The sequence below is a fragment of the Protopterus annectens genome, chromosome 4.part0 (assembly GCF_019279795.1).
Source record: "Protopterus annectens isolate FY-2018-M chromosome 4.part0, PAN1.0, whole genome shotgun sequence".
Lineage (NCBI taxonomy): Eukaryota > Metazoa > Chordata > Ceratodontiformes > Protopteridae > Protopterus > Protopterus annectens.
In genome coordinates, this window is record NC_056733.1 from 122,819,069 (window position 1) to 122,833,253 (window position 14,185).

The window sequence follows — 14,185 nt, forward strand, 5'->3', positions numbered from 1 at the left end:
GTGGAGTTTTCCTTTAAGTTGGTGGGTCTGCTACTGTCTATATGACAGTGCTCAGTAAGTAAAACAAAAAAAGGGTCAACAGCAGCAAAAACCTTTATTAACTAGTAAAATTAACTGTGTTTGTCTACAAATGTCAGAGACTTCTTCAGAATAAAGTTCAGGTACACAAATACTCCTTTTATCCCTCTAATAAAAAGCTACACACCCTAGTTAATTGAAAACATGCAATACTTAAAATCTTAGATATTTGATTTCCAAATGAATCCATGTATCTCTTAAAACATTATTATTCTTACATTATTATTCCTGTGTAAGAATAATAATATTTTAAAAGATATGTGGATTATACGTGGATTATTCCTGTATAGGAATAATAATGTTTTAACAGATACGTGGATTATTCCTGTGTAGGAATAATAATGTTTTAACAGATACGTGGATTAGTTTGGACTCAAATATCTGAGATTTTAAGTATCACATGCTTTCAATTAACTAGGGGGTATGGCTTTTATTAGAGGGATAAAAGGAGTATTTGTGTACCTGAACTTTATTCTGAAGAAGACTCTGACATTTGTTGACAAAAGCGCTTAATTTTACTTGTTAATAAAGGTTTTCGTTGCTGGTGACCTGTTTTTTTTTGTTTACTACTAGACTTCATGGTGTTTTGTGTTTTAATAGTGCTCAATAATTGCTTTACTGGCTTTCAAAGCTAATTTTTCTGTAACTAGTAATATATGGAGCAGATAAAGCTTCACACACAACAAAGAATTTTGATCAGGTCTCTGATCAAAGCCTTTATTATGTGTTCTCAACATGGATGCTTCGCTCTTGAGGTAAATTTCTTGGCATCTATGTCTCGAACACATAATAATCCAGTTATGATCAGAGACCCAATCATAATCCTCTATTTCTTCTATATTATCTAGAGTTTATGTAAAAGTAGTCACTCATCACTATATGCAAAAGAAGACAATTATTAAGATATTAGAAATATGCCAGTGAATATGAGGATTTGGGCCAGTTTATGAGAAAAATAATACTGGTGCATCAGGCAGTGAGGATGTTTTCACTGTGTAAACTAGTAAGTATGATATTTTAAATGATGGTATTCAAAAATATAACCTTAGCTCTCAAAATATTTTATTTGTTTATGATAACTCGTATTACTCTCTACAACAAACTGGATCACATTTGTGGAAAATTAAATATTTTAATTTAAAATTGCTTAACTATCTTTTGTACAAAGACATTATGACATTGAAGTTTTAGGACTTTTGTGGAATTTGTAGCTTTTCACAAGGTTCAGTTGCTAGAGTATAAGTCACATTTCCAGCCAGAATGTGTAGATAAATTACCTAATAACCAGTATCTAATCATGACTTTTTGTTTGTATTTTTAATCAGTTCATGTTTTTTCCGTTCTATTCTTTGGAATATCAAAATGTCAGCCTACTTTCTGAAATATTTAAATGTCATCCTATCAACCACTGTAAAAGATCATTACATAAATGGTATCATCACTACCATACTCAATAATAAAATATAAATATAATTAAAATGTGATTTCCACTATGATGTTTTTGATGCTAACAACTTGTTTAACCTTGATGTAAGATTGGCATCTATTTCATTGTTCAGATCACTTATTAGGGTCAGTGGGTCTTCTTCAATAAAACACTGTTCTTTCATACATTTTTTTCTTTCATCCATTTTTAAATAATGTCTTGTCCCCTTTTGCACGTCCTCAGGCTGACCATCAGCTTCTCTCTAGGGATGCTCCTATATTTCCATTTGTCCTTAGTGTCCCTGATGTTTTGGCTCCATAGACATTCATGATGTATGATGTGATGGTTTGCTGAACTCTAATTACTGAGTAAAATCAGATCAGAACAATATGTCGGCATTTAAGGTGTTCTATAATTTCTGTATTTAGAATGTTTAAAAATGTGAACAAGACTACTTATGATTTGCATTTAAATGTTCTTATTTGTCTCTTTATGTCACCAACCAACTTACAGAGTTTTGGTATATACAAGAAAGAATTCGAGAAACCTAAAGATGGTTGGCTTGCCTTCTTCATTCAGGTAATGTTACAGTTAGTTATTTCCTTAAGTGCAAACACTGATATGAGTGAGTCTGGCTATGACACTATTATTTGGCTGGATTTGGAACATTTTATATTAGTGATATTCTTGTCTGACAGATGGGGATGTAGTACTGTCTTTATGTTCCTTTTTAAGCTGGAAAAAATAAAGGTCACATTTTTTGACACATAAGATTTATGGGACTTATAAATGCTAGCTCTCTTAATTGGGATGGAGAAGCTGTTGTATTTGTATTGAACTGTATATAAGCTCAAACAGTACACTAGTTTGGTCACCAGTGGTCAGGTTGGTATCACCCACCTCCACCTCCCCCCACAGACACACACACAAACACAAACAATGCTTGGTATTTTTTTGTCTTTAGTCCCTTTGTTTATTTTACTGACTGGCATCTAAAGATTAAGTTAATCATTGAAAAAGGGAGTTGTCCCGAAAGCTTTGTGTTGGATAAAGGTGTTCTGCTTTTTACTCAACTGTGTTCGTGTGTTTTTGGCATCTAAAGATGCCAGTGGTGATGGAGCACAGTATCCCTCTTTATTGTCAGTAATATAAAAAGGGAATGAGGGTATCGTTTGGGTATAATATTATATTTCATCTTATTTGGGTGATAGCGTGATCTCTTCACACATTTATACCCTTCACCTACAACACATTTTAGCACAGACTGTGACTGTTGCTCAGTCTGTTAGTGTTAGTCCTTTACTGCAACTAAGAGAGCAGCCTTCTTCCTTCAGCAGCAAATGCAGTTCATTGATACTGAAAATGTAATAATTATAAAAACTACCCACACTTTGTGTATTCTGACCTAATACCCACCAAATGACATTGACATTGGTGATGCTTAAGCCACCAGTATCAAATTCTTCTGTTAAGTGTAATCACAATATGCAGCAGTCCCTTGATTTGAGAAGAAGTAGTAGCTAGCTAAATTGACATTTAGGGCAATTCCCAGTATGGGCTGGTGCCCCCAAGAAATTACTGCTGAAGAACAAAAAATATATTTTTTTAATTTTTTATTGAAGTTTTACGCTGTGGTTCAGAATTACAACATTCATTTCACAGATTTAAACAGCAACATAACTGTGGCTGTTAAAGGAAATGAATAAAATGCCATCCAGACATAACCTTGGTTGGATCACACCACCTAATAGCTTGCACCAAGGGCAGCCACCCTCTTTATCAGTTATGGTTAACCATGGTTGACTGATGGACCCTACGGTAACACAGTACATGACTCCTAGACACACAGATCTAACTGTACTGAGTGCCCAGTTTTCTTTTTTTAGTGACATGCTAATGCTAAAGAAAACTTCCTGTTTATGAGCTACAAGTGTGTTTTTAGTGTAATAATTGAAAAGTGTCCCCACATATTAAGCCAGAATATAGAGAACAAAAAGCACAATCCTTCTATGTTAAGTCCCGCATATGTGGACACTAGCAAGTATCCATTTCACCAGTTCCTGATCTTTAAAATAAATAAAACTGGCCTGGCTCTAAACCACAAATGTTGTTTAATTAATAGGTTCTCAAATAGTTGTGCATTTCACATCTAGCACCCATTGTTTGTTTAGGATTCTGGGGATGATCACTGGGCTTAAGCACCTGGGTGTGAACACTATAAAGTCTCAGTTTATGAGTATTTCACTCTTGAAATAAAAAAAAAAAAAAAAAAAAAAACTGTTCTTCTCATCATGTCACCTAAAATGAATAAAATAGTCTATCACTATATCTAAAACCTACCCACTCCATTTACCCATCCACTTGCAGTTTAAGTTACAAAACTCTTTCCTCCCTAGAACTGAACACCTGCCTTCAGTCCACAGCAGTAAACACACAATGAAACAAATAAAATCATAGCATACATTTCTAAACGAATAGACATTTCAAGAGATTTCTATAGATTTTTAATGAAATTGACATTTACTATTTTGATTGTATCTTTTCAGCATAGTGTCTCTGGGGTCCTGCTTCATGAATTGTCTTTCTAAAATTCTTTTCAAAGATTTCACTTTGCACTGATTATGCAAAATCACCTTTGGATGAATCAATAAGTGTAATGTAGTTAAATTCTGAAGAAAATTAAATGCAATATTTGCCACGGGTTATGTGGTTGGGTTATACAATGAAAATACTCAAAATCTGTGCCCAGCAGTTTTGAAGGAGATGAATTTATATTACAGTAGTTGTTATACAGACAGTTCCTTGTAGCTACTGGTTTTCAGTATTTTCTGTTTGAGTTTGTTGTTACATAGTAGCTGCCATTTTAAGAACCACACTAAAGTTTAGTGTTTTTTCCCCTCTAAAAGTAAACATTTTTGCTTTAAAAAATCTTCTACATCACCTATAATAATATTTACTACTTGTATCCGTAAAAGCACCATAAACATACAAAATATTTCTGAGAAGAAACTGATAAAAAGTACCATTTATGATGCTGCATTTAATTTTGCAACTGCCATCTCATTACTGGGGGTTGTATTCTCTCCCAAAATGTACAGTGTAGTAGTTTCTTCAAAACTTCTAATGACAATAGATTCCTATCCCATTCCAGGTTCAGGCAAAAATGTAGTGTTTGTACCTACAAAGGAGGTTTGTTTATGTATTTACTTACTTATTTACTTATTATTTATTTTTTGCTGAGGTGACTGCCATAATGCAAACATTCTGTCTTTGTTTTTGTGAAGTAACATCACAAAAATGCTGCCTTGGACTCAGAATGAAAATACTGATAAGTTATATTGTTACTGCATCATGTATTTTGCCAAATTCAGTATATGTCCACCTTACATAAAATAAAATAAAACACTATAAAGTAAAATAAAAAAAAAAATATCAAATTTCAAAGGCATTTCCCTTGACTGTGTCATGCTCAAGAGCACATCAGTTTCTCACATACAAGTGAAAGGCCACTTTTGCACCATAAAACGAGTTTCTCTCCTCACTTTATATAATTAGCTCCTTTGTCAGAACTGAACATTTTTGCTGATTGTTTCCAGTATTCCAGCATAAAAAACACTGTTTTGAAGTGTTCAGAGAAGAAAGTTATACATTACCATTTGATCCAATAGTAGCAGCACTTAACAATATTTCATCTTCATATAAAACTAAAAATATAACACCTTCCATCTTAATGCCTCGGTTCTTGCAGAATGAAGGTCTACTGTGGATCATCAGTAGCTGGCAGTTCATAGGTTCATAGGTTCATAGGTTTATACTAGGCTATCTGCCCTAAGGCATTTATAAGCCTAGCCCAAAGTTTTGTGGCTTACGCCACCCCTTATGTTAAAAAATACTGTGCCCATTAGTTTGTTGTGCCTCTGTCCAGCAGTGACACAGAGATGATTCCCGGGGTAAACCTACGATCTCCCATCCACCGGTCAAGATTTCTCTTGAACAGAGCCAGCGAGGTGCTCTGCCTCACATGGACTGGGATTTTATTCCACAGCATAGTGAGTCTCTGGGTGACAAATCTATCCCTCCAGCATGTCCTATTTATATCCGTGCTAAGGTTTAAGTCGCTTGTGGATCTGGTAGATTTGGATTTTTTGAGGTGGAGCATGTCCATTCATTCCGAGTTGGATATGGCCTTGTATGTCAGGCACAGGTCACCTCTGAGCAGGCGGTATGCGACTGAATAGAGTTGGAGTTTCTTCAGTCTGGCAGCATATGACAGATTTTGGAGTCCCTTTATCCTTTTGGTGAGGAACTTTTGGGGTCTCTCCAATTGCTGCAGGTGTCGGGTGAGATACATCCCGAATGGGGCATTGTACTCGATCATTGGTCTGATAAGTGAAGAGTACAGGGGAACAATGACCTCACTTGATCTGGATGTGAATCCCTTCATGATCAGGTGGGCAATGTAGAAGGTCTTTCTAACCACTTTAGCAATGTGAGTGCCAAAAGAAAGGCCACTGTCAACCTGGGTCCCCAGGTCCCTGATAACCTCTTCTGTGCTTAATGGATTGCCACCTATATGGTAGCTTGGGGTTACCTTGTTTTTCCCAAAGGGTATGACTATACATTTTTGGCATTTAACTTCAGGCCATGGCTCTGGCACCAGTTATCAGTCTCCGTGAGACCCTCTGAAGGATATCTGTGTCCGATGTACTTTCCACTATGGCCCAGTTTGCAGTCATCTGCAAACTTTGTCAGCCATAGTCCCCCTATGTTTGCCTGTACTTCTGAGAAGTAGATGCCGAACAACAGGGGGCCAAGGACTGAGCCCTGTGGGACCCCACTTGTGACCGGCTTGGAGTCTGACATGGCGCCAGCAACTCTAACCCTGTGGGTTCTGTCCTTTAGCCAGTTTGCAACCCATCTTGTGACATATGGGTTTACATTTAAGCTGGTAAGTTTCTCTATAATACCCGAGTGGGGTATTGTGTCGAAAGCTTTTGCGAGGTCTAGGTAGGCTGTATGGACTGCCTTTCCCTCATCAATGGCCTTGGTGACTGTTTCGAAGAAGTCGACCAAGTTCAAAAGGCGTGATCTGCCCTTGACAAAGCCAAACTGGGTCGGGTCCAATGTCTGCAAGTCCCCTATGTCTTTGTTTATGAGTTCCATTATGATCCTCTCCATAGCTTTGCAGACCAGGCTTGTTAAGCTTATGGGGCAGTAATTTCCAGGGTCCGTAGAGGTACCGCCTTTGTGGAGTGGGACCACAGTTGCCGTATGCCACTCCTTGGGCACGTATCCTGTGGTAAGGCTAAGATTAAACAGCTGCCTTATATGTGGGTTTAGTTCCTCGTTGAGTTCGTGTAGCACACAGCTGGGGACACCATCCAGTCCCATTGATGCTGAGTTTTTAGCTTTAGAGAGAGCAGCTTTCACCTGCGCATTAGAGATGTCTGGGAGGCTACACTCCACTGGGATAGTTATCTCTCCTTTTGGGGGGGGAGAGGGGGGTGAAGTTTGCACTGAACCTGTCTGCCAGTATGTTGGCAATGTCTGTGGGTTCAGTGATTTTTGTATCATTTTGGACTAATTCTGCGCATATCTGGGAGTTTCCACCCAGGTTTCTAACATAGCTGAAGAAGGCCTTATGATTGTCTTTTGAATCTATTGCAATTTTTCTCTCAAATTTGGCCTTGGATGATTTTATGAGTGCTCATATTTTTTACTAATAATGATCAAGGGTGTCTTCTCTTTTATGGATTTTGCTCTATCATGTAACAGCTTTCTCCTCTTATTGTAAAGTTTGTTTATGGCTGGGGTCCACCAGACTGGACGTTTGCCCTTAGTGGAAAGAGTCTTGGTTTTATTAGGGATTGCCTGATCCATGCAGTCCTGGAGGTGTTCGTAGAAGGCATTTGTAAGGGCTTCCGCAGCTTGGGTTGTGGTTTCCACTGGCTCGGGGCCTTGAAGGATACCACACCAGTCTGGAGTAGTGTGAAGTTTGTTTTAGAGAAGTTCTTCACTGTGGTCTTTTTTGTTTGGGGGGGGGGCGGGATGTGGATTTCCAGTGAGATAAGTTTGTGATCTGATCTCACCAATGAGGGATATACTTCCGGTGTGGAGCATTTTGTCCCCATGTTTGTGATGATGAGATCTAGTATATTTTCTCCTCTTGTGGGAACGGTGACTAGTTGTTCCATGGCATTTGAATTTATGAACTCCAGGAACCTTTGGGCTAGAAAGTTGGGGCTTGAGTAATGTTCCCAGTCTATATTCGGGTAGTTGAAGTCACCCAATATAATGGTGTTTGGAGATACATTTATACCCTCCAGTGTCTTCAGGAAGGCTGTGTGGGGTTCCTGCGTTTGAGAGGGTGGCCTGTAGCATGCTACAAATTGTAGAGCAGTTTTGCCTATGGTTAATTGCACCCGGATGGTTTCCGATGCTTCGTGCGTTGCCACCAACCTGGAGGTGTGGGTATCCTTGATGAATATGGATACACCCCCTCCTTTTGTGGTGTGGTCCGGGTTTTGGGGACGGAACGCATGATATGAGGTAAAACCTGATAGTGCCGGGGTGCTCTCAGGAGCCTTGAACCAGGTTTCAGTCACAGCACAGACATCGATGTTCTCCATACTGAGAAGGGCCTCGAGAGCGTGCATTTTGAGATTTAGACTTCTGGCATTCAGCAGCATTACCCTTAGTTTCTTCCCATTTTTGTTTTCTAGGGTGGTAGGTTTAGAATTTGAGCCTTGCCTAAAAGGCACTATGGGGTGGCAAGAGCCTTAGCCAATATCCGGAATCCCAGGGTGACAGGTGCAAGCTATCCTCATGAAGCAGTGTGGCTTGTCAAGCATGTCATCCCAGGCAGACAGACACTGGATCCCCTTTGAATGACACCAGAAATTAAGCCAATTGTTAAAGCTGATCATCTTGTCTCTATGTTGTGGCATCATTCTTGGTGAAGGAAGGATACTGCTTAGGGTCAGGGTCATACCTGCCTGGGCTACATAATCAGAGAGCTCCTCTATGTCTCTTTTCATGTAGTCCAGGGAGGTATGTCTCAGGTCGTTCACACCAGCATGGACAATGACTGTGTCATATTTGTACTTGCTGTGGAGTGACCCGAGTGCTTGTGTTATGTGGCGGATTCTCGCGCCCGATAGGCAGCTTACTGTGACTCTCTCCTTGTTCAGCCTGGTGAGTGGGACGTCAGTGTGTCTGACTATGGAGTCACCTATGACAAGTATGTTTGGTGTTGTATTTGGCCTTAAGGGCTGTGACTGCTTTGCACACTGATTTTGTGGTTTATGTGTTGCCTGTGGTGTGTCATGAGGTGGCAGTTGCCTGGATGTCTGCTTTGGAGGCCTCTGCTATTTAGGTAAATTTTTGCTCAGAGCCTCCGAGTATGAATTTGTGTGTTTATGTGTTTGACTCATTGTTGTGATAGCTTTATGTGAGACTGGTTTTGTGGTGTGTGTAGTTGCCTTCTCCTCCTGTCTGGTCTTGCCAGTCCTGAGTTGAGAGAGCTCAGCCTCCAGTTTGGCTAAATAGCTGCATCTCTCGCAAGTATTTGTGTTATGTGGGAGGAGGAGAGTTGTTATCAAAGGAACTGGAACCTAATATGCAATGGTGAAAGGTGTTCTAGGGATTTGCTACCGATAATTGTTTCTCCTCTTAGTTGAGATGCAGAATATTGTAACTTAATCATCTAGTTCACATTTGTTTGCAGTATTAAAACACTGCTTTACAAAACAGAATAAAAGACTGCAAAATAATAGTCCTGCACAACCCCCTCAATGTGGGTCTCTACCCCCGCATCTAACAATTTTAAATATACAAAGGGTGCACAAAGTCAGAGAAAAGGGAAAACATGAAGAAAAAACCATCAACTTCACCTTTTCGTTCTTCTCTGAGATTCACATATCCTCATAGTAAATTGCAACACCTGTAACCAAGCAAGTTTCAATGTTCAAATGCATCAACAATATGACAAACGATTTTTACCTTTGTGACAATAGGAGGTACTGCCAGCCATCCCAGGAGAAGTAGGGCAGTGGATGTATAACTTATGCCAGCACAGCTAGCTGGAACTTTGTAAATAATTATATGTCATTTGTATATCAAACTGATTTGTACAGATGCTTGTGCTGAAAATGTATTTGTGAGGATTGCTTGTTATTAAAATGTGTCAACAGTGTGCCCTTCTGGAAGGAAAAGAAATGTACATGTATTATTGCAAATGAATTAAATGTATACATTGTAGAAGCATATACTGGAAGAGAAGAGGCTAATCCACCTGACTTTAAAATATATCTGAAATTAAATACTTTTATGGGGTAAGCCATAAAGGTATTATCCCACAGTTTTGAAGGAAGCCAGAGACACAGTGTCTGCACTAGAGAATAAGTTGCAGCTCCTGTAGGAAGAGTGGAATGGTTTTATGGTTTTATGACTTCCAGCAGCAACACCACATCTGAGCAATGCTCTATCTGTCTGTATCGTTACACGGGTCTGTATCAGCATATTGAACGTTAAACTAGTCGAATACGTAAAGGCCGACACAGAAATCTCGAACTACAACTTGTTCGAATGTGTAAATGTTCAAAAGTAAAAATACCAAAAAGTCATAGTTGGCCAACTTACGTTTCTGACGTGAAACGCAACATGATCATGCAAGTGCATGAAACAAAACAAAATAAGAAATATGTAGGTAAATAACATAACCATACAATGTATAATGTTAGTATGTGTGCCAATAGAATAGTGACATATTATAATATAAAATAGTATATGATTTGTGTACTTGCTATGATGGCAATAAATACAGTGAGTAACACGTAGTTTGTGTGCATTTTATGTGTCAATTTGACAATGGCCAGCACTCCTCCAGTAGTGCCAGGTACACTAGGTAAAGTTTATCCAAGTGTTACATCACAGAAAAACAAAGCTATGTTACATGTGAATGGGTATATCTATAGTCTAGAAAAGACAATCAAAGATAGGAAGTATTGGTGTTGCAAGCTGAAACAGTCAAGTAAGTGCAAAGGTAGAGCTATTACTATAAAGCAGGTAGAAGGTGAACTGTTATTAAAGTCTGTATGTCATATACATCCACTGGATGCAACAGAAGTGGAACAGTATGTAGCTTGTCACAACCTCAAAGAGACAGCTTGGGTAACTAGAATAACCCCAGCATTCATGGTGGATGATATAATCGCCAGTACGTCAGTAGAGAGTACTGTAAGTTTGCCATCTAGGTAGTCAATGTTGCAATGAGTGAATCGTGTGCAGCATAGGAAAATGCTCACCTATAGAATCATGTCAACCCTTTTAACGGACGTAAATGTTACAAACTGTGAGTTAAGAGAGGGGTGTTTCATACAGAAACGGAAGGTAGACTTGAATAGCAATATTCATGTACTTGTATTCAGTATGAAAGAAAATCTGCAGGATTTGTGTTCATGCAAACTATGGTTATTGGATGGTGTGTTCCTGACAAAGTATCGGCTATGCCGACAACTTTATAGTGTCCATGGATTGATATCAAATGGAGAGCATACCAAATGTTTGCTCCTTGTTTATTGCCTCATGTCTAAGTCATACGAGGCATATAATTATTTATGGGAGTGTGTGTTTAAACTACTGTCATCAATTGACCTAGAACCTACAGTGGAGTATATACTGTGTGATTTTGAAATGGCAGCCATTAAAAGTGTCAGGCATAGTTTCCATAACATAACTCCGAAGGGGTGTCTTTTCCATTTTTCACAAGCCATATGGCAAAAGGTACAGGCTCTTGGTTTGTTCACGTTGTATGGTAAGAGTGTACAATTCCAACTATCTGTCAAGAAGTTGGTAGCACTGTCATTTCTGCATGAGGATGAGGTTATTAGTACATTTCGTACTGTGTCAGAGACCTTTCCGGTAGAAGGGAAGGAATTGTTATTATACTTTGAAGAAGTGTACATTCTAGGACATATCCATAGACAGCAGACTAGGTCTGCTCATCTAGCTAGATTTCCACCAGCCTTCCCTATTTCATTTTGGAATATTTCCTATTTGAATGAGTTATCTTTTCCACGTATCCAGAACTATGTGGAGGGCTGGCATCACCGTGTGCGATGTCTGTTTACTAGGAGGATGTCAGATATACCATCTGTATTAAATGTGCTGGTGCGTGAACAGAACAGGATCAATGACATGCAACTACAATTGCAGTTTGGTTGTCCACCGTCCCCTAAAAAATGCAAGAGTGTTGATAAGCAACACCATATGTAGACAGAGCTAGATAATAGGAATGAGTATTCTGCATGTGAATTCCTTAGGATGATAGCTCTACTACTTAAGGTTTGAAGTGAGGTGACATTTCGGCCGTGCTATTCAGAATACATTATTTTGTACTTCGGTTACGTGAATTCTGTTCTACACATCTGGGTTATGTTTTCAACATTTATTTGACACACCGCCGACATGGGTCTATTATACTTTACTTTTTTTCCATTATTGTGCTTTAGGAAGCGGGAGATGGAGTTGGCCAACTATGGCAATTCGATACTTTTAGCTTCGATGTTTTCAATATTCGGGCATGTTGTAGTTCGAGATTTCTGTGTCGACCTTTTCATATTCGGCTAATTTAACATTCAATATGCTGATATAGACCCTGGTTACACATAGGTACCAAACCCTGACATCTTCTGGCCATGGGGTTGCATGGGAACCAGAAGTCAGATGACCAGATATATGTGATGTCATTCTGTACAGAAATAATGTTTTAATATTAGAGGAGACTGAAGTCTCAGGGGCATTCTGTATTCTGACTTGGATCAGACAATAAGGACCCCTCACCCATCTTGCCTTGCTCTGTTCAATAAGTAGGAACAATAATTATTTTAGTCAATCAGGAATAGGTAGTGAGTCTAGCTAAATACTGTTTTTTCTATAACTGTGTGAAACTGTCCTTCAGTGTTATTTTTAATATTCCCTGTAAATGAAACTCTGGTGTTTACTGTAAATAGATATTTAGTATTTTCATGTCCTTTTATTATTTATTATTAAATATATTTAAACTTCTCATTGTGGCTGATCCTTTCAGAAAAAAATATTTAAGTTTTGAGAGTATTTACATACATTTACTTGGTGATAACACTGGCCACTCCTGAAAGCCTTGCTGTTTGGTCAACATTGCCATTTGCATTAATATTAGTTTAACTCAGTATAACTGGATACCCTTTTAAGAGCCTTATAGTGACTGACTAGTGACAGTGAGTCTACCTTATAGTATGGGCAAAGTTGGTAGAGCGGGTAATCTGTGCCAGCCTTTCCCAGGTGTTTGTGTGTGAAAATTAAATCTCAAAGAGTGTGTATTTCAGCTACTTGGGGCAGGAACATGAAGCACTGGTTTCACAGAGAGGGAGCTGGAGGACTTGGCTTGGAGACTTGCCTGAGGACCTCATCCTACAGCTGCGTCAATTGGGAGTCTTATTGGGGACCTGAAGGGAGACAGATAGAGACACCCAGACCCCGGGCTGAGTGTGTGCCCTGTGTGTTCATAAAGGGAAATTTTGTCTGATGCAGAGGTCTACATCCAGAAATACTGAATGTATCCATTTGTATTCCAAGTGAATATCCCTCTCCAGTGTCAGTGGTGAGGATTCAGGCCCCTTGATTACTGGCCCAGTGTGGGGTTGTCACAACCTTTAAAATATTTTAAGGTGTGAGAACACAGTAGGCAATCAGTGGCAGTGTTTCTGTGTCCTAGCATAGTTAAACCATCTACTGTTAGTAGCTAGTGCTTCATCTCCCAGTTTTAAGGGGATTCAGATGCTTTATAACTGTATGCCAGCATTATCCATAATGGCTCTTTTTTTACAAATACCACAGCATTTTATCACAAAGACTTTACTGGATATCTCTTCAGGACAGGAGTGCTTACACTACCCAGGGGCCAATGTAGTTACCCTTGAGCATGGTTCATAATTGCAGAATCAACCCAAAGAATATGATCTTTGATACTTTCAGGCATGTCCCCTTGATCTAAGCATTCTGAGGGCAGTTACATGCACTGAAGGCTGGGGTTGCTGTATCTGTCACCACTGTAAATATATCAGATTATACCAAAGTCTGACTTTAATACCAGGGCATTCTTAAAATGTAATGTGACTGAATAACCTAAATTCTTTCTAGAAAGAATCATAGCCTCTTAAATACAATCAAGCAGCCCTTCCCTCAACTAAACATAGAAGTTATTGGGACAATTCTTGTTCTCATGCAATAAGACTGATGCTGCTAATTTTCTTCTAACATTCTCTGCACTGTAGATTTACTTTCTTACTTGTAAGTGTTTCTTTTGTGTATCAACTGATCCTTTTTTAATATCCAAGAAAATACTGGGATCAGACCAAATTTACAGGTAAATAAATAATAAATATATACATAAATGATATGCCATAAGTGGGATAGCTGTGGATTGTCATCTTCAGAATAACTGTCTGTAACTTCAAAGGGAGATGTTGGGGAGAATTCATAAGGTACAGAGAAGTGTATAACTTTAAGTACACATCAGGAAAATATTTTTTAATTCAGAGTCAGTCCTGCCATGGTGTGGTATGGTGCTTTACCACAAAGATGTCCAGCACTGTGCAGGGCTGGCTTAGTGGCTGAGCAGTATGATAATGAGGCAGTCCA

General features: G+C 38.9%; 1 protein-coding gene across 1 annotated transcript in view; it reads left to right on the plus strand.

Moving 5' to 3' along the window:
• LOC122799221 (autocrine proliferation repressor protein A-like) overlaps positions 1-14,185 on the plus strand; it is a 660,522-nt gene that overhangs the window by 615,306 nt on the left and 31,031 nt on the right. Inside the window, exon 12 of the mRNA XM_044068140.1 lies at positions 2,018-2,083. Coding sequence (XP_043924075.1) covers positions 2,018-2,083 — 66 coding nt within the window. The remainder of the gene's footprint in view (positions 1-2,017; positions 2,084-14,185) is intronic.